Source organism: Neomonachus schauinslandi, chromosome 6 (genome assembly GCF_002201575.2).
Source record: "Neomonachus schauinslandi chromosome 6, ASM220157v2, whole genome shotgun sequence".
NCBI lineage: Eukaryota > Metazoa > Chordata > Mammalia > Carnivora > Phocidae > Neomonachus > Neomonachus schauinslandi.
This window is the reverse complement of record NC_058408.1, coordinates 114,513,877-114,539,614: the sequence shown is the minus strand read 5'-3', so window position 1 is coordinate 114,539,614 and position 25,738 is coordinate 114,513,877. Positions and strand designations below refer to the sequence as shown.

The 25,738-nt window shown below is 41.5% G+C and overlaps 1 protein-coding gene across 1 annotated transcript in view; it reads left to right on the top strand.

The window, feature by feature from the left end:
• The window catches only part of VSTM4 (V-set and transmembrane domain containing 4), a 91,847-nt gene extending 66,333 nt beyond the window's left edge, over nucleotides 1–25,514 (top strand). Inside the window, exon 8 of the mRNA XM_021699965.2 lies at nucleotides 25,256–25,514. Within this exon, the coding sequence (XP_021555640.1) occupies nucleotides 25,256–25,381 (126 nt within the window). The 3' untranslated portion in view covers nucleotides 25,382–25,514. The remainder of the gene's footprint in view (nucleotides 1–25,255) is intronic.
• The last annotated feature ends 224 nt before the right edge of the window (nucleotides 25,515–25,738 follow it).

Here is a 25,738-nt window from a genome sequence, read left to right as displayed (position 1 = left end):
GCTCAGCGGGGAGTCTGCTTCTCCCTCTGACCCTCCTCCCTCTCATGCTCTCTGTCTCTCATTCTCTCTCTCAAATAAATAAATAAAATCTTAAAAAAAAAAAAAGATTATTTGTTCCATTTCTTTAAAAAAAGTTGATGGTATTTTGATGGGGATTACATTGAAAGTGTAGATTGCTCTAGGTAGCATTGACATCTTCACAATATTTGTCCTTCCAATCCATGAGCATGGAACGTTTTTCCATTTCTTTGTGTCTTCCTCAATTTCTTTCATGAGTATTTTATAGTTTTCTGAGTACAGATCCTTTGCCTCTTTGGTTAGATTTATTCCTAGGTATCTTATGGTTTTGGGTGCAATTGTAAATGGGATCGACTCCTTAATTTCTCTCTCTTCTGTCTTGTTGTTGGTGTATAGGAATGCCACTGATTTCTGTGCATTGATTGTATATCCTGCCACTTGACTGAATTCCTGTATGAGTTCTAGCAGTTTTGGGGTGGAGTCTTTGGGGTTTTCCACATAAAGTATCATATCATCTGCAAAGAGTGAGAGTTTGACTTCTTTGCCGATTTGGATGCCTTTTATTTCTTTTTGTTGTCTGATTGCGGTGGCTAGGACTTCTAATACTATGTGGAATAGCAGTGGTGATAGTGGACATCCCTGCTGCGTTCCTGACCTTAGGGGAAAGCTCTCAGTTTTTCCCCATTGAGAATGATATTCACTGAAGGTTTTTCATAGATGGCTTTTATGATATTGAGGTATGTACCCTCTATCCCTACACTCTGAAGAGTTTTAATCAAGAAAGGATGCTGTACTTTGTCAAATGCTTTTTCTGCATCTATTGAGAGGATCATATGATTGTTGTTCTTTCTTTTGTTAATGTATTGTATCACGTTGATTGATTTGTGGATGTTGAACCCATCTTGCAGCCCAGGGATAAATCCCACTTGGTCGTGGTGAATAATCCTTTTAATGTACTGTTGGATCCTATTGGCTAGTATTTTGGTGAGAATTTTTGCATCCATGTTCATTAAGGATATTGGTCTGTAATTCTCCTTTTTGATGGGGTCTTTGTCTGGTTTTGGGATCAAGGTAATGGTGGCCTCAAAAATAACTCTGGTCTTAATCACAAGTTTTAGTTGCTGAGTTTTGTTTGTGTGTTCGTTCGAGCTGGTGTGCTCCTCTTGATGCAGACGCAACATAGGACGTTCTTCATTTTCACAGAAAGTAAGTTGGGGCAATTATATGCATTTCAGAGGGGATCTTTGTTTTATGAAAGTATCTCCAATAAGAGCTGCTAAGTACCAAATTATCTGTGGATCGTTTACGAGATGAAAAGACCTAAAATTTTCCATACCAAAATTTTCCAGAAACAAGACCATTTGGAAACCAGTTTATACCCATAACAATAGACAATAAAGAAAAGGGCTGACTTTGAGTGGGACTCTATCTGACCAGCAGTTTAGAGTCAAAAATCCCAGGCCTAGCATCTGCAGGTTTTAGTTAATATTAAGATTTATTTTCCCGGGAGGGCAACACTGACCTTAGTCTCAGTTGGGTCGATATTTAGCTCTCAGGTCAGTAAGTGTTGATGGGAGCTGCAACTAAAGTCCACAGATACTTGTTGGCTCACAGAGGCCTTGGTGGGTGTTTTAGGAAATAACTAGGAGACATCTCTTCTTCGGGGCCTGGTACCAGTTGGGGCGTTTATTTTGTCACCATCTGCATAAAACGGTGCTTCCTGGAGTGGTCATGGGCCGCAGAGCCCCCCCAGCCCTCTTTCCAGAGAGATGTTAGCACATGCTCACCCCAAAGAAGCCACGCTGCCCGCCGCCTCCAGCAACTCCTTGACAAGAAGGGAGGACCTGTATTTACTGAGGACCTACTGTGTGCTAACTCCTCTGCTAGGGGCTCACAGGCTCCATCTCACTCATCTTAAGTTCACACGTGAGCTCCCGGTGGGCCCTCTGGACGCCGGCAGGCAAAAATGACCGACGCCTTGCAGTGTGTTTTCACCCTCAAAGCATAAAAGTGGGAATCTTTTTGTGTTTCCAAGACAATGTGGCATTTTGTGGGCAGTATGGATGCCTGATAGTGGTTGGAAAGTTTGAAAGATAGGATTCATGAAGGAAAAAAGAGATGAGAAAGGCATTTTAGGCATTTTATAATCAAGATACCAAAACTGACCCTCCTCTTTTTTAACAAAACAAACACAGTGGCCTGCTTTCAAGGTGACCTCGTCCACGAGTGAGCCGTGTGTGATCACGCAGCGTCTCTCTGACTGATGATGTGATCGGTTTGTCTCATAACCCTAAACGCTGAGAGTGAGGCATTGTTCCTACATCAGAGGTTCTTCCTCCTTTTGGGGGCAAGGGAGTACTTTCACAACCCTCAAAAATGTGTAGTTTTCCTTTCAGTTAGGGGAGAGGGATTGCCACTGGCTCAAGACCCCCTGAAACCTTCGGCGAACCCCCGCCTCCTCCCCCTGGTTAAGCAGCCCTGCAGCAGAGCCCCCCAGTACTCACTGAGCGAACGCAGATAACTTCCAGGAAAAGCCGTCCCGGCTTCCTGGTTTCCGAAGAAACAGAGAAAGCCAGAAGTACTTTTGATTGATTTTTATTGCACCGGGTCAGTTATTGATTTGGAGGCCAAGAGGAAGAAGAGGAAACAGTTTCTGTGATGTGGAGGCAAGAGCTCAGTGCTTCACGAATAGGCACAGGAAGTATGGATTTGAGAGGAGGGTAGTCAGCACCCCAGAATGAACCAAAAAAGAAGAGAATGCAGTCCTCGCTGAGGACCGCTCAGGGCCTCACCCCTGCACATCAGTAACGAAGACACTTGGGTGTAGTACTCAGGAGCTGGAGGGCTCGGGCCACCTCTCTTCTCTGAGGAGGAAATGATCTCTTGTGAGCAAAAGACTGAAGACGCCGAGAAATGAGGCACATCACGGGCTTCATTATCACAAGTTTCCCTGCAGGTCTCTTGTATCCTGTCTGTCCCGCTCAGATCCATCCTCCACATTGCTGCCTAGAGATTGTTCCCACACACAACTCCAACCATGTCATTTCCCTGTTTAAAATACTCTCCAGGCTCCCCCTTGCTTCCAGGATGAAGCGCAGCTTCCTGTGAGCGGCACGAGTGCGGGCTGTCTCCTGCTGGCCCCGATACCCCGGTGGCCCCATAGGCTCTGTCCTGCACCACTTACCTTGTGGCTCTCTCACGAGCTTCTTTTGGAGCCCTTCTGCCCCTTGAGCCCCACTTATCCCCAGTCTAGTTCTCTGGGCATCAGTTATGCTCCTTCATGTCAGGGAGCTCCCCATCACCCACCCGCATGGCACTTTTCAGTGACCTGTTATTTCTGACCCTTCCAGGCATCAGCGTCCTTGTTCCTGGAGGTAAACGTGGGCCGTCTGCCACCACCCCAGCTGACTGCTTTGCTTCCTGGCTGTGGCCCTTCCCCAGATGCTTAGGCTGCTTCTCCTCCTCCACCTGTCCAGATGTTGGCTGTCTCTGGGGTGCTCTTCTTCTTGAGCAGATTGCCTGGGAGAGTCAACACCGCCACAGATGTGGCAGCCCGTCCGTTCCCTCACTTGGGTCTTCACGGCGATTCCAGACTGGGCCTCCTGGCTGTTTATGGTACATTCCCTTGGAGGCCCCCCCTGCCCCCCAAATTCACCACAGCACACACGGGACTCATCACCTGCCCCCAGCCCTGCTCCCCCCGGGATGCCCCTGCCTCCAGGAATGGCTGTCCCATCCAGACCTGTATTTTAGCACTTCCCACACCACACTGAAGTCATGTTTAGCTGCCCGATTTGACTTTCTCCTCCCCTAGCACCATGTGGTTCCTTTTTACAGAGTGACTTCTACATTTCTTAGACTACAAAGGCTCTACATTATAGACAGCTTAGATACTAGAGACGGGAGGGGCTGTTTTTTTAAATTGTGCTAAAATGCACATGACATAAAATTTATCTTAACTGGGGCGCCTGGGTGGCTCAGTCGGTTAAGCGGCTGCCTTCGGCTCAGGTCATGATCCCAGGGTCCTGGGATCGAGCCCCGCATCGGGCTTCCTGCTCAGCAGAGAGCCTGCTTCGCCCTTTCCCTCTGCCTGCCACTCTGCCTACTTGTGCTATCTCTCTGTCAAATAAAGAAATTTAAAAAAATCTTTAAAAAAAAAATTTATCTTAACCATTTTTAAGTGTATGGTTCAGTAGTGTTAAGTACCTTTATTTTTATTTATTTATTTATTTTTATTTGAGAGAGAGAGAATGAGAGACAGAGAGCATGAGAGGCAGGAGGGTCAGAGGGAGAAGCAGACTCCCTGCTGAGCAGGGAGCCCGATGCGGGACTTGATCCCGGGACTCCAGGATCATGACCTGAGCCGAAGGCAGTCGCTTAACCAACTGAGCCACCCAGGCGCCCAATAGTGTTAAGTACCTTTACATTGCTGTACAAACCATCTCCAGAACTCTTTTCATCTTGCAAAGCTCTGTACTCGTTAAATAACACTCCCCCCTCCTTGCCCCTGAAGCCCACCCTTCTACTCTCTGTCTTTATAAATTTGACGACTCTAGGTACTTCGTGCAAGTGGAATCACATAGTATTTCTCTTTTTGTGATTGGCTGATTTCACTTAGCGTAACATTGTCAAGGACCATCCATGTTGCAACATGTGTCAGAATTTCTTTTTTTTTTTTTTTTTTCTGGTAAGGCTGAATAATATTTCCTTGAATGTATATACCATAGTTTGCGTATCCATTCATCTGTCCATAGACACTTTAGTGGCTTCTACATGTTGGCTATTATGAATAATGCTGCTGTGAACGTGGATGTATAAATATGTTTTTGAGTTCTTGATTTCGATTCTTTTGGATATATACCTAGAAGTGGAATTGCTGAGTCATATGTTAGTTCTATTTTTAATTCTTTGAGGAACTGCTCTACGGTTTTCCACAGCAGCTATGCCATTTTACATTCCCACCAACAGTGCACAAGGATTCAATTTCTCTACATCCTTGCCAACACTGCTATCTTCTGGTGTTTTTGATAGTAACCATCTTAATGGGTGTGACATGGCATCTCATCATGGTTTTAATTTGCACTTCCCTAACGATTAGTGATGTCGAACATCTTTTTATGTTCTTGTTGGCCATTTGTATATCTTCTTTGGAGAAATGTCTGTTCAAGTCTTCCCCCTGTTTTTTTAAATCAGGTTGTTTTTTTGTTGTTGTTGTTGAGTTGTAGAAGCTCTTTATATATTCTAGATATTAACCTCTTATCAGATATATAATTTGCAAATATTTTCACACATTCTGTAGGTTCCCTTTTCCCTCTTGATTGTGTCCTTTGATGCACAGAAGTTTTAAATTAGCACTGGTTTTAAAATCATCAAGGACTTGTCCTCCTCATCACTGTCTCCCCAGTAGACGAGCTGGAACTTGTAGAGTAAGTGTGGAGTGAATGAACGATTGAAGACAGAGATCTGTGATTGGAGCTCTGAGTCTTCACTGCTCAAAGTGCAGTCCATGGACTAGCAACCTGGGCATCCCCTGGGAGTTGCTGGAAAAGTAAAAGCTCACATCCCACCCTAGACCTACTGAATGAGAATCGCAATTCAACAAGATCCCAGATGTATCTGACGAACATGAAAGTTTGAGAGTGTGGCTCTGAATAACTATCTAACTCAGTAGCCAGCTCTGGTTGGGTCACTGCCGACAAGATGGAGTCTGTCGCATCTGGAGAAGACTGATTTTACATTTTAGTAAAGAGTTCAGCCCACAGGGGAGAATGGTGAGTTTTCTTATTTATCAACAAAGAGAAAATTAAACACGAGAATCTGCTTCTAAAGGGTATGGTGAGTTTCCTTCATTCCTGAGGACCTTTCCTGGACAGCTTATCCCTGTGTCAGCTGGGGGTAGCTCTGCCCTGTGATCTCCTAGGGCGTCTCACAGGTAGAGAGTTCTGACATGTACGGAGTGTGTGACCAAGACTTGCCCGCCTGGGATTCCCTCGAGCTTACTGTCTGCAGTACACCTGCCTCCTCTGGTGGAATCTGACAGATCAGAGCACTCCGAGTGGACATAAAGGATGTGGTTCATTCCATCAGAGCTGAGAGGGAACCTGTCTTGGGAACGGCCTTCCACTGCGTGGTCAGCCCAGGACCCAAATGCCTCGCCTTGTCCGGCGTGTTCCTGGTCTCAGGAAAGAAGCCCCCTTTCCCGGCCCCGTTTCACTATTGAGAATATCCTGCCAAGACCAGAAGAGTTTCTCTCTGATCCGTAGCAGTGCAGGGCTGGGAGGCGCATTAGGCACTGGTGATAGAATTCTGAGAGGATTTTAATAATAACCCAAATCCCAGCAAAATTATTTCCAGAGGACACGCATTTCAGGTTTCTTGAAGGATGTTTATAATAAACCGGAGAATTTCTCTTGTTGTCGTTAATGGGCTAGAACTGGTTTCAGTTAAATTTTACATGAAAAGGATATATTAACCTGCATAAAATATGTTCATAATCTAGATTTAAAATTAAAAAGAAGAAAAAACCCCACAACCACATGTACAATATATCGCCCCAAGTAAAAGCCTTGGGAAAAAAACAAAAACTTTCCTGGTACCACGCTAGTACCATTTTTGAGGAGATAAAAATTCTATGCTCCCCTCGGTACACATGCATATCCCATTATTGTCACGGGGAGTTATGTATGTTGACTGGAGGGAAGAATAGATGCTGAGCTTCAGAAGGGATGAGAGGAGGGGAAACAGAAGTCATTTGGTTTCATGGATTTCCTCCAGTCTGGAGAGAGCAGGCGGCGGGGTCTGTGATAAGCGTGATGCAGTCGTCAGGGAGGTGAGGCCCCCCACCCCTGCCCCAAGTGGAGGTGGAATCCAATTAGTCTCGTGTTAGGGACTGTTAACTCTGTCACAGGGCTGTCACCTCCCAGGCCCTCTGCTGCCTGGGGCTGACCACAGACAGCCACCAGGTTGGATGCTTCTCAGCTGTGTCAGAGGCCAGTGGAGATTGCTGGAGGCTGATTTTTTTCACGATGGGCCAAGTGAAGCTCTTACTCTCCAGGAAGACTGGTAGCACCTAGGCACTCGTGAGGAACCCCCTTTTGGGAGACGGTGGGGATCCTACCCCAGGATTGCTGCAGGAAGAGTCTGCCTCACCCCGTTCTAGGAGGATAATGTGACCCTGTGCTTTTGAGGAGGAAGGTGCCTCGGGACTGACCACCTCAGGACTGCGGGCTCCTGTTTATTGCATCGTTGATGCAGGTCATATCACGTTGCAATCTTCCACATCCCCATTCATTCCTCGCACGTTTATTTATTTATTTATTTTTTTTTATTTTTTTAATTTTTTTATTTTTTTTTTTTATTCATGAGGGACAGAGCGAGAGAGAAAGGCAGAGGGAGAAGCAGGCTCCCAAGGAGCAGGGAGCCCGATGCGGGACTCGATCCCAGGACCCTGGGATCATGACCTGAGCCGAAGGCAGACGCGTAACCATCTGAGCCACCCAGGCGCCCTTCCTCGCGCGTTTATTGAGTGCCGGCAGGCAGTGTGCAAGAAGCTGTGGGGACAAGAGCATGAGCCTTAGAATCTCCCGACAGACGGGAGCAGGTGGTGGAGAGAGAAGCTGGGCCAGAGGTTGGCCGAGGCCGGAGGGAGGCCTAGACGTCCTGCAGGTCCAGCCCCATGAGTGACCCCACCGGGTGGCACAGGCCCATCCTTCTTCTGGACGTCCTGGAGAGGCCCCCTCTGGGAAGGCCCACCCTGTGGGTCTGCAGGGAATGTCCCTTCAGAACGGTAGCTTGTTTCCCAGCTCAGCTCAGCTCAGCTCAGCTGATTTGCTGCTTTTATTGGGCACTTCGTTGTTGGGATCATTGCACTGCTGGGAATTTTTTTTTTTTTTGACTTTTTTACTCTATTTTATTTTTGTAATCTCATGGAACAATATCATTTGTGCTCACATTTGATTTTTTTTCAATAGAAAAAGCTGATTTCATTTAAAACCTCACTACTTTCAGTGCAGAACGTTTCAGAATTGTTATTAAAAGACTTTTTCAATCTCAGAGAATACTAGAAAAAAGTGCCATTTTGGGGAAAAAAAAAAGAAAAGAAAAAAAAGTCATCACTGTATCTGTGACATCAAGCTAAGTATTCAAAATATCCAGGAGGGCGCCTGGGTGGCTCAGTTGGTTAAGCGACTGCCTTCGGCTCAGGTCATGATCCCGGAGTCCCGGGATTGAGTCCCGCATCGGGCTCCTTGCTCAGCGGGGAGTCTGCTTCTCCCTCTGACCCTCCCCCTTCTCAGGCTCTATCTCATTCTCTCTCTCAAATAAATAAATAAAAAATCTTTAAAAAAAAAAAATCCAGAAGGAAATCATGATGGGAAATCCTGAGTTCATGACAAGCTAATGGAACATTGAAGGGATTTTATGCCCCTAGCCAGATTTAATTCTAACTTACTATTATAACTTGCAAAAGCTGAATTTATACATTCCAGCAAGCACATGTGACGTCCAAAAGGCGGTAAGACACAGCCTCGTGAATGTATGACTAGAGCACGCATAGAAAGATGAAGATGGCAAGCTACGAATTCGGTCATGTGTGCCCATTGCTCATGTTACGTATGGATTCAGCAAATGAGCCACAGACCCGCTGTTATTTTATGTCTGGTCTTACCACTTGGTTTGTGCCCTGTACATCGTGTCCATGACCTAGTGATGGTGATGGTGGTGGTGGTGGTGGTGACACATGCCCTTCACTTCCGTGGCACTTCCCCACGCAGCCGGTATCCCCGTGCTTGTCCCTAGGAATGCGGGGACAGCCTGACATGAGCATTGCTATTGGCTCCGTCTCCCAGATGAGGCAGGGAGCGACAGGAAGGTAAGGACGGACAGTGCGCTGTCGGGCGCTTGGCCTCGGGTCCCTGTTCCTCCCCACTGGGCTCCGGGCTCCGCTGCTCCTCATCGAGAGCACTCAGTAAAGTTCTAGTCCACCAAATCTTGGAGCGTTTTCTGCCTTGACCTGCCTTGATGGGATCTTATATGATGAAAGTTGCAATGGTGATTCTAAATGGGGCGAGAGTGGGGCTGGCAGTTCAGAATATCCATTTGTTAAGATTAGAAAGTGAAATTCCTTCCATAGGCTCATTTCTCTGCAGTTGCCTAATTCCTATTTGGCATATATTCTTTAAGCAGTTTTCTGTGTATTCACAAACTTATATCCATCTCTCTCTATATTCCCAAAGTGTGTACGCGGTCACCCCACAATCAGTATGGGTCATGGCTACAGATTGTGACAAATAATTAATGTGTGCCACCTTCCCTAAAAATGAGAATGATCTTAAACAAAATGATCATACATTGAAGTGTTTTCTCACTAACAATATATCAGGCTCATATTTCTACGTCAGTACATACAGATCCATCCCATTCTTTTAATAACTGGCAGGTGTCATGGTATCATCATTCCTTTCATCTGTCTGTCTATCTATCTATTTATCTGATATCATCATATGTCTGTATTTTAACCTATGAAGTTGAAAGCCATATGCAGATTTATGTGATTCCAAGGAGTGGAACCTAAGTATCCTTCTTCTCGGTAGAAAGTCCTCATGGAAACCCTAGATAGGCCAAAAGAGAAAAAAGTCCCATGGTTCTGCTCGCGATTTCCAAGAGCATCCCCTCGCCGTATTCCTGAGGCCCAGGATATTCAAAGGAGGGTTTTTAATGCAGTGTCAAGACTGATTTTCTTTCATTTTGTCTTAAACTCATTCAGTCGATCATGTAGGAATGTGCACTGACTATCCCCTACGTGCCAAGGTAGCACTTGAACCGGGCGCCTTGCCGGAAGCTAGGTCACAACCAGTGGCGTGCGCCCGCCCACTTCCATCCACGAGACAGAACAGATCTCTGGCGTCATAAGGTTTACACGTGTAAATCAGCCAGCGCTGTAAAGCAGAACGTTTCTCTTGGAGAACTAGTTGCTCACTGTTTCCCAGCACACTGTGAGATGCAGCCGTGAAGGTTTGACCGAGTCCGTGCTTCTGCAGAGCTGAGCGGTGTGGTTCGAGGCTGGCTCTAGCCCCAGCTCCCCACTTATGAGCTGTTGACCCCAAGCCTGCCATTTCTGTGCCTCTGTTTCTACCTTTGTAAAATGAGGGTGATGATAAGAGCGCTTTCTGCGTAGCGTTGTCGGTACGCTGATATACCACGTGTTAGGTGCTGTGATTACATTCTGGTGGGAGAAGGCCAATGAACAGGACTTTATAATTCCAAGGAGTGATACATGCTCTGCAGAGCATATTAGCCAGGGAGGGACTGTGTTTGATGGGGAGGAGCCTCCTTGGAGCAAAGGCCCAGTAAAGTAAGGGAGCAAGCCACATTGCTATCTGGGGGAAGAACATTCCAGGCAGAGAGCACAGCCTGGGCAAAGGCCCTGAGGTGGGCTCTGGACAAGGAGAACTGTGCCCGTGTGTCTGACATACACCAGGAGGCCAGTCTGGCCTGAGCATTGGTCAGCAAGGGGGGTGTGTGGTGTGAACTGAGGCCAGAGGACTCCTGGGACAAAATCATGAAAGATCAGTGTCCTGATAGGGACTCTAGATTTTATTCTAAGTGTAATAAGAAACCATTGGAGAATTTTGTGCACAGCAGTGAGTGGTTTGACTTATCTTTTTAGAAGGATTAACTTTACCACTATGAAAAAATTATATATAGATTTATATTTATATATATATCACTGGATTTATTTGGCACTGGCCTGAGGTCCAGTGGCGTCCATCAGAATCTGGCAGGTGGTGTTTTCCAAATGATCTCTGAGTGTCTTCTTCTCTCTGCCTCTAAGTATTTCAAAGGGACCAATTTTCAAAACAACACTTCTCTGTACTCTATAATAAAAATTATAGTAATAATAATAAGTGAGCGCTTGTATAGTATTTACTATTTACCCACAAGGTAATTTTCTAAGTACATTACACGTATTAATGCATTTAATCCTCAAAATAACCCTGTGGGATAGGTACTATTATGAGTCTCACTTTACAGATGAGGAAATGGAGGTACAGAGAAGCTACGGAACTTGCCCAAGGTCACAGAGCTGGTAAATGGCAGTCTTTCTGTCTCTGAGAATCGATGCTCTTAAGTACCACTAGATAGATCCTTGAGCCCCAGACATTCGATGAATCAGAGTGTTAAAGATTGCAGTGGATTGGAAGACTGAGGGTTCCAAATTGAAGATTCTCAGAGTGGACTCCTACATAGAGGGAGATAACCAAACACCCTCTCTTTCTAAACATAAATATTCTTTTGAATAATACTGCCAGTAAAAGTACTTTTGGAAGGAAGCTGGGAAAACATACATCTATGGTCCATGGGGAAGAGAAAATGAGTGTCTGTATTAGATCATGGAGCTAATCACCGCTATCACTGTGCCACTATGAAAAGTTTCATGTGTCAGGACCCTCCCCAAGAGCTTTATCTATAATCACATTTTAGCTTCCAAACATACACTGGTGAAATCTAGAGACCTCCATCTGTCTGATGACTTGTAAAACCTTGGGCCTTTTCTGTGCATGGCTTTAACAGGTTCTATAGCTGGTCACCTCTGTGTGTCCTCAGAGCAATTAACCAGGGGCATGTGACTTTCCGTCATGTCATATTCATTCTGGGAATGTGCTTTGCTAAACATCCTTTGAATTCTCCAGAGTCAAGAGCATGATGCGAATTTGCTCTGCTCAAGAGTTCCAAGTGACTTCATCCAACCCACAGTGCCAAAAACCTGGATACAACTTTGAAATCTTAATCCCCATCCTAAACTTCTCTCCTGAGTTCCAGATCCTTTCTAATCCTTCCAAAGTCATAGAGATCACTGGTTCATTGGCCATCAGTTACTGAAGAATCATGTGAAAGCCAGGCATGGGGGAGGAGTTTGGGCAGATATCATGCCAAGGTTTGTGGCTGTCTGAAGCAACCGAGGAAGGAGGCGTTTGGTGCCTGAGAGAGTACCTGTGTGCTGCTGGTGCTGACCAAGGGCCCTGGTCTCTAGACCCTGGCTCAGAGCATCAAGAGGCACCCATGTCAGCAGTCACAGCTGCATGCTGGATTTGGGGAGTGCACCTGAATTCCAGCCCTCACTTCGGAGTTAGGATTCTGGTAGCACTTATGCTGCTGAAGCCAGAGGTCCTAGTGGACCAGTGATCTCACCTCCAAGGAGATGGTGAGTAGAGCTGGCATGTGGCTCCAGCAGTTATCTCAGAAAATTCCCCAGTTCTACCCTCTCACCGCTTAGCTTCCTATTCCCACCTGTCCAGTGGACATCTCTAATCAAGAGTCTCTTGCCAGGGGTGCCTGGGTGGCTCAGTCGGTTGAGCCTCTGACTCTTGATTTCTGCTCAGGTCATGATCTCAGGGTCGTGGGATCGAGCTCTGCATCAGACTCTGCCCTCTGTGCAGAGTCGGCTTGTTTCTCTCCCTCTGCTCCTCCCCCTCCTCTCTCTCAATCCCTCAAATAAATAGATAAATAAAATCTTAAAAAAAAGCAACAAAGTCTGTTGCCACCTGACACACAGCATGGCCAAAGCAGAGTACACCAGTCGGCTGACCTGTGGAACTCAAAATTAAGTCAAGTTCATTTCCAAGGCATGTCGATTCTAACAGGGCCAGTAAGAACCATGACATCGTTTTCTTTCCTGAGGTTGGACCTATGGATACCTGTCGAGGGGTCGAGGGCCCTCCATCAGATAGAGCCTCCCCGACTGCACAGCCTCTGCCTCCTCAGTGGCCATAGTCATGTGGGTGGGCGTCGTGAGGGGAGAATTTGTTTTACTAGGTACTCCTCTGTTGAATAAAAAATGAGCACTTATCTTGAAGGGGGAAGAGGAAGTCTGCCCTCGATAATATGTAATTCTCTCTTGGGTAAATAGATTCCTGATAGTGCAGGTCGGTAGAACTGCAATCACATTTTTTAACTCTAAGGTGACGTTAGCATGAACATCCCCATGTCCTAGTTATTGATCTCTTGCTCGGATAATGCTATTACCCAATTGAACTTCTGACATCGGAGAACTTGCAGTGGCTGCAATTCCATTTTTCTTTTATTCCTGCAACTTAATTCAATGTGCAGATCCAGCTGTGATCTCTATGAAAAAATGTTGTTTTGTGGGAGTCGGCATAGAATGTTCAATCAGCCTCTCTTTCCCTCTCTCTCTCTCCTGGTAGGAATGTTAAGTTTTGGCTTGAATCCTGAAATGAAATACTCAGAAACTACCAAATAGGAGCTTGAAGTGTGGTGTGTCCCCAAGAGGTGCACAACTTCTGAATTCTTGGGGGTTGACTTCTCTAGTGTGAGCCATATCAAGTAAATCCTTCCCCATAGACCCACTTTCCATAATCAATACTCTAAATACTCTGAATCTTTCTGAGGGCAAGTTGTGCTATGTGGGAATTTCATCTGGCTCAGTGGCGGTCAGTGAGCAGTTGAGTTCAAGTCTAGGATCTGTGAGATCCTTAAGGACAGCGGAAGGGTCACACAGCTGATATTTGAACTCAGGTCCAAAGTGCCCCTGAAGCCATGCTCTGCAGTCAGCCACGGGATGATGGCCTCCGGGCCGGTCTCCTTGCCTCCTCTCCATGAACATTTCCACCAACCAAGAGAAGAATTTTTCAGAATTCCATTCCGGCCTTTCTTTGATGCATCAACATATGTCTGTATCTGAACCTCCATCCCCTCTTGCTTATCGAATCCCCTTCCAGACGAAGGAATGGATTCTACCTTGGCTGGGAGGAAATGTATCGAAACTGAGATTATAGGTACATAAAACAAAGAGGTTTAAGAACAGACAAGAGCCCAAGCAGTGGAACACAAATACCAGGTCCTTATTGGAGGAATAGAGAAACTGACCAGGGGTCTCTGTAGGCTGAGAGAGAAAAGAAAATAAAACCAGACAGTCCTGGGAAAGAGGAAATGGGGCAGATGCTTCTCACGTGTTTGGAAAGTTCTAGGGCCTTTTCTAAAGGACCCTGTCACACCTTCCCAGCAGTTGGTCCACTTCCCCTCCTTCCCGTTTCTTCCTTCTCCTGCTCTCTAGTGAATACAGCAACATAAGACTTAAATGTCCGAGGCCTGGAAATCCTGCTTCCAGGGGTTTCTTTTGTGCCTGAGAGCAGTCTGAAGCACTTGCAAGGGTGTGGACAGCCCATTCGAGGTCATTGAAGGTTGTACCCTGGAGTGCACATGCACTTCTGTGTGAGTAGGAATGGGGTCTTGAAGACCCGCTGCAGGGTCCTCACCCAGGTTGTGCCCCATTGCATCACCCACTTTAACCTTGACATGCTGCTCCTGACTCCTGGCTTTACTGCCAGTTCTATAGTTTTACCAATAATTAATGATTCCGATCATTTGCTCTAAGCTGCTTCTCCCCTGAACCTTCCACTAAAGCATCCGGGCGAAAACAAGGTGGCTTGGTGAGAACCGGTGAGGAGTCTACATTTACCGCCTTCCGTTGGCCATTAGGAATTTATCTCCAGTTAAACAAGCCGGGAAATGTAATTAAGCACATGGTTGATGGTGACAGCCAAGTGTGCATGCCAGAAAAACAATAGGTTCTTTAAAGGTGCCAAGGACCGATATTATGCATCTTCTGTTGGAAACTGTATACACTTCACAATTCGGAGCCTCCTGTGTGCTGCCTCATATCTTCAATCAAATTATTATATCCCAGAAATATGCATAAGGGAAATGATTCTACACATTTTATGGAGGGTTGTTGCTTGTAGCAGTAATTGAAGTACCTTTCCACTTATGAAAGTACTAATTTTATTTGTTTTTATTGCTTTCTAGATGCAATTATTTATTTAGTGTGCTTTGGCTTTATTGAATTATGTTTACTATAGGAACATCATAAAAATGTATGAAAACAACACATCAGCCCAACCAGCCTGGTGACCTGTATTGAGAAAGCTAGTGTTATTTTTCATATCCAAACGTAATGGAATAACTTAAGAATAAACAGATAATCTACACTAGAAAACAATGCAATTTCAAGGTAATGTAATAAAACACCTGGACAATATGATTTCATAAATCTGGGTTCTAAAATTTACATGAGTTGGGTTTTGCGTGCTTATTTGAGGACACATGGCATTTCTAAATGGAATCATTATAATGTGAAATGTAATTAAACTGAAAGGCAAGATGTTGGCTTGGAATATCTGGACAACTAAGAAGGAATGTTAAAACTTGATGTCAAAAGACAAGCAAGAGGCTCTCATCCCTATAAATCTCCTTTGAAATTTAAAAATGGCCAATTTGTGAAGGTCGACATAGTACTGGCTGTAGGAGTTTAGGAACTCTCTTTGTCTCTTGCTTCCTGTCTCTATTAGGATGCTCCATTTCAAAAGAAAAGAGGTTTTTGCTTTAGGCATTCTTTTTAAGAAACTTAAATTGAATGTAAATGATTTACTTGTCCTGAATCTTGGCAAGATAACCAAGGTGGAAGCACGAAAATCAAAAACCATAAAACAAAACAACACAACCAAAGCCAAGAAACAACGAAAAGCAGGTTGCTTAAATGCAAGTCAGGTGTCTTTTATGACTGTAAATTCGCGACTGACTTTTATTTTTCTGATTATGACTTAAAATTAATTAATGTGTTGTTTAAATACACGTGCCTACTAGAAAATGTGAAAGGTATCAACAAATGTACACACTCAATTGTGGGTCTCCCTTCGGCCATCCAGGTTATGTCACCAGAGGGCACCATGAATAGGTACCAGGGGCTTGATTTCCCAAGCAGGTTCCAAGGGCTTTCTAAGCATGTAAAATACATATACACATATTTACCCAAGTGATAGTAAAACATACAGTCCACGTATGGTTCCCTCATTCTTTTTAAAGACTGCACCAATACCCATTGTACGAATACATCAGTCTCCCACTGATGTCCATTGAAGTGTTTCCAGATTTTTGCTTTTGTACCAACAAACACCTCCATTAACAACATACAAGAGGACCCTTTTCTTCTGTTTCTTTTCGCAGTCTTTCTTTTTTAATGTTAACGTGAAAGACAAAAAGTGATGTCTGATTTTAAATCATGATTCTCTTATTATGAGAGGTTGAGTCTCATTTGTATGTGTAAGAGCCTTTGTAATTTCCTTTCCTGTGAACTATCTGGTCCTGTCTGTTGTACTTTGTTAATATTCTAATGGGTTATTGGCCATTATCTTTGTTGAATTGTAAGGCTTTTTGGTATGAGTTGCAAATATTTTCTTCTTCATTCTTTAATTGTCCTTTGACTTTATTTAAGAAATATTTTGCCGTCTATGGCTTGAAGATGTACATATCTTTTTTGTATTGATCCTGGATTATTCTGTAAAATACCTTCTATACACTGAGGTTATTTTTAAAAATGTCCCCACTCATTCTTCTAGCACTTATGAATTTATTTTCCACATTAAAATTGAAATTTATCTGGAATTTGTCTGGTATAAAGAATGATGTAAGGATATGATTTTTTTTTAACGGCTACCCAAGTGTCTTAAGACTATTTATTGAAAAATAATAATTTGTTTTATTATTCTGGGTTCATTTCTAGACTTTCTCATCAGTTTCATTGACATATAGGTGTATTCCTTTGCCAGTACAACAGTATTTTAATTATTACAGCCTTAGACTTTAATATCACTAGAATTGGATTACCAGTTATTCTTTTTATATTTATTTAATAAAAATATTTATAATTTATAATTATTTAATAAATATATTTATATTTACATATTTATATAAATATATTTATATTTATTTAATAAATAAGCACTTATTGCTTATTTATTTATTATTGAATAAGTTTGATGTGTAACATTGTATAAGTTTAAGGTATACATGTGCTATTTTGATACATTTATATATTGTAATATGATTGCCAATGTAGCAATGTTTATCACATTACATAATTATACATACACATGTACATAATTATAGTGCAATATTATTGTCTACATGCATTATCCTGTGCATTAGATCTCAGTGCCTTATTACTGCTCGTTACAAGTTTGTACCCTTATGCACCATCACTCTTATTTGACTCCTCTCAGCCCCCGGATAACCACCATTTTACTCTCTGCTTTTTATAGGTTTAACTTTTTGAGATTCCACATATAAGTAGTAAGTAATATCATACAGTACTTGTCTTTCTCTGTCTCACTTTAGCATAATGTGCTCAAGGTCCATCCGTGTTGTCACAAACGGGAGAATGTCTTCCTTTTTCATGGCTGAATAATATTCCATTGTATATATGTAGCATATCTTTTTTATCCATTCATCCATTGATGGGCATTTGCGTTGTTTCCATATCTTGGCTTTGTGAATCATGCTGCAATAAAATGGGGTTGCGTACATCACACTGAAATCCTGTTTTTTGTTTTCTTTGGGGAACACCCAGAAGTGGAATTGCTGGATTATATGGTACATCTATTTTTAATTTTTTGAGGAACCTCCATATTGTTTCTATAGTGGTTGGACCAATTTACATTCTTTCCAACAATGTTTAAGGGTTCCCTTTTTACCACATCCTTACCAACTCATGTGGTCTCTTGTCTTCTTGATGATAGCCATTCTGACAGGTGTGAGGTGATATCTTATTGTGGTTTTAATTTGCATTTCCCTGATGATGAGTGATGTTGAGCATCTTTTCCTGTGTCTGTTGGCCATTTTGATGTCCTCTTTGGAGAAATGTCTAATTCTTTTGCCCATTTTTAAATTGGATTTTTTTGTTGTTGTTGTTATTGAGTTGATGGAATTCTTTATATATTTTGGATGTTATTTGACAATTTCAACCCCTTATCCATTAATAGAGTTCGAAAAAAGTTCTCTCTTTCTATAGGTTGTCTTTTCATTTTGTTGTTTCTTTTGCTCTGTAGGAGCCTTTCAGTTTTATTTAGTACCATTTGTTAATGTTTTTCTTTTGTTGTTTGTGCCTTTGGTGTTATTTCCAAAAAAGTTATTTCCAAGACCAGTATCAATGAGCTTCTTCCACATGTTTTCTTCTAGGGCTTCTATGGTATCAGATCTTTTATTTAAGTCTTTGATCCATTTCAAGTTAATTGTTGTGAGTGATGTGAGAAGTGGTCCGATTTCATTATTCTGCATGTGTTTCTCCAGTTTTCCCAGCACCATTTGTTGAAGAGACTATCCTTTCACTATTGGGTGTTTTTGGCTCCCTTGTCAAATACTAGTTGACCATATATGCTAGGATTTTTCAGTTGTCTGATGTGTCTATATTTGTGCCAGTACCATAGTGTTTTTACTACTGTGGCTTTGTACGGTAGTTTGAAATCTGGAAGCATAATATCACTGGCTTTGTTCTTTTTTCTTAAGATTGCTTTGGCTATTTAGGGTCTTTTGTGGTTCCACACAAATTTTGGGATTGTTTCTTTTATTTCTGTGAAGAATGCCTTTGGTATTTTGATGGGCATTATGTTGGATCTGTAGGTGGCCTTGGGTAGTATGGCCATCTTAGCAATATTAATTCTTCCAATCCATGAACATGGAATATCTTTCTATTTGTTTGTGTCTTCTTCAATTTCTTTCAGCAAAGTTTTGTAGTTTTCATTGTACAGATCTTTCACTTCCTTGATTAAGTTTATTCCTAAGTATTTTTTTGATGCCATTATGAATGGGTTCATTTTCCTTATTTGTTTTTCAGGTGCTTCACCTTTAGTGTAAGGGAGTGTAGTTAATTTCTCTATGTTGGTTTTGTATCCTGCCACTTTACCAAAATAGGTTTTTTACTAAATCTTTGGGATTTTCTATATGTAGGGATCATATCATCAGCAAACAATAACAATTTTACTTCTTCCTTTCTGATTTGAACGCCTTTTATTTCTTTGTCTTGCTTAATTGCTCTAGCTGGGACTTCCAGTATTATATTGAATAGGAGTGGTGAGAGTGGGTATTCTTGCCTTGTTCCTGATCTTGGGGAAAACACTTTCAGTTTCTCTTCATTAATTCAAATGTTAGCTGTAGGCTTGTCATATATGACCTTTTGTATGTTACTTCTATATCTAGTCTGTTAAAGGTTTTTATCATGAAAAGATGTTGTGTTTTGCCAGATGCTTTTTCTATATCTGTTGAGATGATCATGTGATTTTTAGCTTTCATTTTATTGATGTGGTGAATTACATTTATTGACTTGTGTATGTTGAATCATCCTGCATCTCAGGGATAAATCCCACTTGGTCATGGTGTATAATCTTTTTAATATGTTCATGAATTTGATTTGCTAACATTGTTTTGAGAATTTTTGCATCTATATTCATCAGGGATATTGGTCTACAGTTTTCTTTTCTTGTGGTACCCCTGTCTGGTTTTTGTATCAAAGTGATTATGGCCTCGTAAAATGAGTTTGGAAGCATTCCCTCCTCCTTGATACTTTAGAGGAGTTTGAAAAGGATTGGTATTAATTGTTCTTTGGATGTTTGGTAGAATTTTCCAATGAAGCTGTCTGGTCTTGAAGTTTTTTGTGTTGGGAGTTTTTTATTACTGATTCAATCTCTTTACAGTTAGCTAAAGCTACTCTTTAGCTTTTCTATTTCTTCCCAATTCAGTCTTCTTAGGTTGTGTGTTTCTAGAAATGTAAACATTTCTTCTCAATTATGTAATTTGTTGGCATATAATTGTTCATAGTAGTCTCACGATTCTGTGTATTTCTGTAGTATCTGTTCTAAGGTCTTCTCTTTCATTTCTAAATTTTTTTATTTGATTTTTCTCTATTTTTCTTTAATTAGTCTAGCTTAAGGTTTGTCAATGTTGTTTATCTTTTCAAAGAACTGTCTGTTAGTTTCACTGATCCTTTCTATTATTTTTCTGGTTTCTATTTCATTTATTTCCACTCTGATCCTTACTTTTTCCTTCTTTCTGTTAACTTTGGGCTTAGTTTGTTTTCTTTTTGTAGTTCCTTATGATGTAAAATTAGGTTGTTTGAGATCTTCCTAGTTTCTTGATATATGTACTTATTGTTGTAAACATTCCTCTCAGAACCACTTTTGATATATCCCACAGTATTTGATGTTATGTTTTCATCTTCATTTGCTTTGAGATAATTTTTTATTTCCCTTTTGATTTCTTCTGTGATCCAGTGGTTGCTTAGAAATGTGTTGTTTATTTCCACATATTTTTAGATCTTCTCACTTTCCTCTTGTTGATTTCTAGTTTTATACCATGTGGTCAGAGAAGTTGGTTGTTATGATTTCAGTCTTCTTAAATTTCCTAAGATTAGTTTTGTGGACTAACATGATCTGTCCTGGAGAATGTTCCAGGTGCACTTGAGAAAATGTGTATTCTGCTGGATGGAATGTTCTGTATATGTCTGTTAAGTCCATTTGTTCTAAAGTATGTTTCAATTTCAACATTTCCTTGTTGATTTTCTGTCTGAATGATCTATCCATTGCTGATAGTGGGGTATTGAAGTCCCCTACAATTATTGTATTGTTGTCTATTTCTCCCTTATGATCTTTTATTAATTACTTAATTACTTTTATTAATGACTTAATATATAATACACATATATGCTTAAATATTAATTACTTAATATAATTAATGTATACTTAATTTCATTGTTTAGTTGTTGGGAGCATATATATTTACAGTTGTTCTATCTGCTTGATGTATAGACCCCTTTATCATTATATAATGACCTTTGTCTCTGGTTACTCTTTTTGGCGTGAAGTCTATTTTGTCTGATATAAGTTTGGCTATGTCTAATTTTTCATTTCTGCTTGCTTGGAATATCATCTTCCATTTTTTCATGTTAAGCCTATTGTGTGTCTTCAGAGCTGAAATGATTCTCCTGTAGGCAGCATTTAGTTGGGTTTTATTTTTTATCTATCCAGCCACTTGTGCCTTTTGATTGGTGAGTTCCATCCATTTTACATTTAGGATGAATATTGATATGTAAGTATTTACTCTTGCCATTTTGTCTTTTGCCTTCTGGTTATTTTGTCTTTCCATTGTTTCTTTTTCCTTCGTTTCTGTCTACTTTTGTAAGTTGGTGGTTTTTCAAGGTTATTGGCACAGTCTCCTCCCCCCCCCCCTTTTTTAATGTTTTGTGTCTATGCTTTAGATATTTGCTTTGTGGTTGCCATGAGGTTTACACAAAACATTTCATAGATAACGTAGTCCTTTTGCTGCTGATAGCAATTTATTTTCATTTGCCTATGAAGTCTCCATTCTTTCACTCTTCCCCTTTTATATTTTTGATGTCACAAATAATCTCTTTTTAGGGGTGCCTGGGTGGCTCAGTTGTTAGACCTCTACCTTTGGCTCAGGTCATGATCCCAGAGTCCTGGGATCGAGCCCTGCATCGGGCTCCCTGCTCAGCAGGAAGCCTGCTTCGCTTCTCCCTCTCCCACTCCCCCTGCTTGTGTTCCCTCTCTCTGTGTCTCTCTCTCTGTCAAATAAATAAATAAAATCTTAAAAAAAAAAATAAAAAAACCCAAATGATCTCTTTTTATACTGTGATTTTGTTACCAAGTTGTAGTAACTGTAGTTATCTTTAATGCTCTTTTCCTTTAACCTTCATGCTGTAGTTAAGAGGTTAATAAACTGTTCTAAAGAAGAGTTATCATATTCTAATTCTATGTATTGCCTTAATCAGAGTTTTGTGTACTTTCATCTTTTCATTTCAGCTTGAGGAGCTCCTTTCAACATTTCTTGTAGGGCAAGTCTAGTGGTGGTGAACTCTCTCAGCTTTTGTGTGGGAAAACCTTTATTTCTCCTTCATTTCTGAAGGATAACTTTGCCAGGTATTCTTGGCTGACAGTTTTTATTTTTTAGTACTTCTAATATGTCATTCTTCTCTCTCTTGGCCTGTGGAGTTTCTGCTGAGAAATCTGCAGATAGCCTAACCGGGGGTACTTTTGTAGGTTACTGTCTTTTTTTCCCCTTTCACTGTCTTTAAAATTCTTTCTTTATTGTTGACTTTTGACAGTTTTAATATAATGTGTCTTGGAGAGGGTCTTTTTGCATTGAGATAATAAGGTGTTCTGTTAGCTTTGTGGATTTATATATCCCATTCCTTCCCCAGGAGTGGGAAGTTCTCAGCTCTTATTTCTTTAAATAGGCTCTCTTCCCTTCCCCTCTCTCCTCCTTCTGGGATACCCATTATTCTTATGTTGGCTTTTCTAATAGAGTCAGATGATTCACATGGTTTCTTCACTATTTAAACATTTCAGTTCTCTCTTCTCTTCCACCAGAATCATTTCTATTTTTCTGTCCTTGAGCTCACTAATTCTTTCTTCCATATGATATGCTGTATTTCCAGTACATTCTAATGCATTCTTCATCTCATTTATTGAGTTCTTCAGCTCCAGAATTTCTATTTGGTCCTGTTCTGGAATTTCAGTCTCTTTGGTAAAGTATTCCTTCTGTTTATTAGTTTTATTGCTGAGATCACTGCATCATCTTCTTGAGTTTTCTTGTGGCTTGAACTTCTTTACAACAAGTGTTTTAAATTATCAGTTAGGTTATAATATTCCATGTCTTTGGTTGCTGGCAAATTGTCATTTTATTTTTGTGATACCATGTTACTGTGATTGTTTTCATATTACTGTGATTTTTCATGGTGTTTGAGGAGAAATGGTTCTGCCACTGCATTTGAAGTAGTGAACACCTTCTTTTAAAATGTAGGCAAGGTTTTGTTCACTTTGATTCTAACTGTTCAACAGGTTGGTAGTTAGGAGCCTTCCTTTTGTTTTCCAGAAGGTGGCGCTATAGCACAAGATTTTGGCTTCTGTTAAGGGATCTGACAGGCTGCTCAGATTGGGAGCACTATGCATTTAAAAAAAAAAGCAAAAGGTGGGGCAGAGCAGGGGTGAGTAGGGAAGGTGTATACTCAGTGCTTGGGGTTTTGGGTGTGCCCACTGCTCCGTAGGGGGATCCTGAAGTGGGGATGTCCTCTTTCAGTCTCTTTTCCTCTCCCCCATCCCTGTGGTCTCCTCAGAGAGAGCAACTGGTCCCTCCAGCTGTGTAGCACATAGCCAGGCCGACCACCACTCACTCCTGACTTCACCCTCCACCTCCTCTGCCAGAAGGGTGGTGCTGGCTGGTTGCTGGAGCAGCCCACACCTTCTCTGCCATCACAGCACATGCCACCGCTGGCTCCGTCACCACCACCACCCTCCCTCTGTAGTCCTGTCCGCCCACCTTAGGTGCACAGATGGTCAGATCTCTTGGCTATCCTGGTATGCTGTGCAGAGGTGTTTTTCTTTTTGGTTATGGATGTCCAGTAAGTTGTACGTGGAAGGGGAGAGAAGAAAGGAATGACTCTTGCTGGTGTGATGCTGACATCACTCCATAGTAATCCACCAATTATTCTTTATTTTAATTATGTTCCTTAATCATGGCAGGAAAATATACACCTCTGCCTCCTTCATTCAAACGTTGTTTTTAACAAAAACGTTTCTTTTTAATTTTACTAAATACCTTTCCAGCATCTATAGAGATAACTGTATTGTTGTTTGCATCTATGGCTATCGTGGATTGTATTGGTAGATTTTTCTAACATTGAACCGTCTTTGCATTCCTGGAACACGGTTATCTGCCTTTTAATGTGCTTCCTCATTCTGAGTAAATCTGATTTAAAATTTACATTAATAGATTGTTTTAAAATACATGAAGTTTTTCTTCTTCTTTTAATGTTCTGGATCAGTTTAATTACACTGGAATTATCTTTTCCTTAAAGGAATTTCTCATAGAAAGTTTTCTATAAAGCTGTCTGGGCCTGGTGTTCTTGAGAAAGAGCTCTTTGACAGTATTTCCTTCCCTTCTTTTCTTTTCCTTTTCTTTCTTTTTTTGATAATAATTAGTACATTCATATTTTCTGGAGTTAATGTTTATAATTATATTTTTGGAACATTACCCATTTTATCCTGTATTTTGAAATTTGGGGCAATGAGTTGAGCAAAGTTGTTTTTTTGTTTGTTTGTTTGTTTGTTTTAATTTAAAAAAATTATTTACATTATATCCCCTTCCTCATTTTCTATGTTAGTCATTTGGGCTTTTTCCCCATTTTATCTTGATTAATTTATTTTTCAATTTATTTGTTTTATGGTGTTTTCCAAGCAGAAGCTTTTGGGTATTTTTATAATTCTACTATTGTTCTGCTTTCTGATTCATACAGTCTGGTTTTAATTTTATTGGTTTTTCTTTCTACTTTTTTTTTTTCACTTATTTTGTTCTTTTCTAACTTCTTTAATTGGGTGCTTGATCCATTTAATTCATATTATTAATATAAATATTTAAGACTGTGAATTTTCTGTGAGTACTGCATTCTTTGGTTTCTAGTAAGTAATATTTTCTTTTTCATCATTATCAAGATATTCCAGAGCTTTAGTTTTGTACAGGTTAAGTCATTCAAGGCGATGTCTAGATGGTATTCTAATTTTGTTATTAATTTCTAGAATTTTTTATTTCTGTCTCTATCTTTTATTTATTTTTTCCTTTTGATCAGAAACTGTTAGTGGGACACCTGGGTGGCTCAGTTGGTTAAGCATCTGACTCTTGATTTCTGTTTAGATCATGATCTTAGGGTCATGGGATCGAGCCCTGAGTTGGGCTCCACACTTAGTGGGGAGTCTGCTTAAGATTCTCTCCCTCTGGGGCGCCTGGGTGGCTCAGTTGGTTAAACGACTGCCTTCGGCTCAGGTCATGATCCTGGAGTCCCTGGATCGAGTCCCGCATTGGGCTCCCTGCTCGGCAGGGAGTCTGCTTCTCCCTCTGACCCTCTCCCCTCTCATGTGCTTGCTCTCTCTCATTCTCTCTCTCTCAAATAAATAAATAAAATCTTTAAAAAAAAAAAAAAAGATTCTCTCCCTCTGCCCCTCCCCGGTCTCGTGCTCTCTCTCTCTCAAATAAATAAATAAATAAATAAAATCTTTTTTAAAAAAAGAGAGAAACTGTTAACATTATTTTCAGAATTAAAGTTTATTTTATGGCCTCATGTTTAATCATTTTTTGTTAGTGTTCTATGTCAACTTAAGAATAAATGATGATGTCTCTTTGCAGGGCATAGTGTTCTTTAGAAGACAATGAGATCTTTATTATTATGTTAATTAGGTTTTTTATCTGTCCTTGGAAAGTTTGTGTCCATCTTTTCCCCCTTGGATCCTCAGAATGCAGTGAAAATGCACGCCCGATGAATGAAGGTATGATGTGGAACTCTTTGTGGTCAGCTAGAGTTGTGTTGTGTTCTGTCTTCTAGCCGAAGATTGCCGAGGAGAACCTGACCTACGCTGAGCTGGAGCTGGTCAAACCCCACCGGGCTGCCAAAGGCCTCCCCACCAGCACTGTCTACGCCCAGATCCTCTTTGAGGAGAACAAGCTGTAACGTGGCGTCCTCTTCCGTGGGCCTATTTAATACCTGCCACCCCAGTTATTTATGATACCTTGGAAAGCAAATCCTTATTTTCGTATTTTACCTCGTGCCTTCTGTGTGATGAGGAGCCCTTTTCCAGCGGCGTCCCAGGTGCCTTCGAGGAGAGGTAGGACACACGAGGTACGAGGCTCCTCTCCGTCAAAGAGTAGGGGCCACAGCCCTTGGACGAATCTCCCAGGACAGGATGTGTCTGGGTCCGAGCCCTGAGCAGTGTGAACTCTGATTCTGAGAGCACCCAAGGAGACTTTCTGCTGAGCCAAACCTCTTCATGTTTTCTTCTCCTTTCTTTGGGCTTTAATCTTTTTAAAA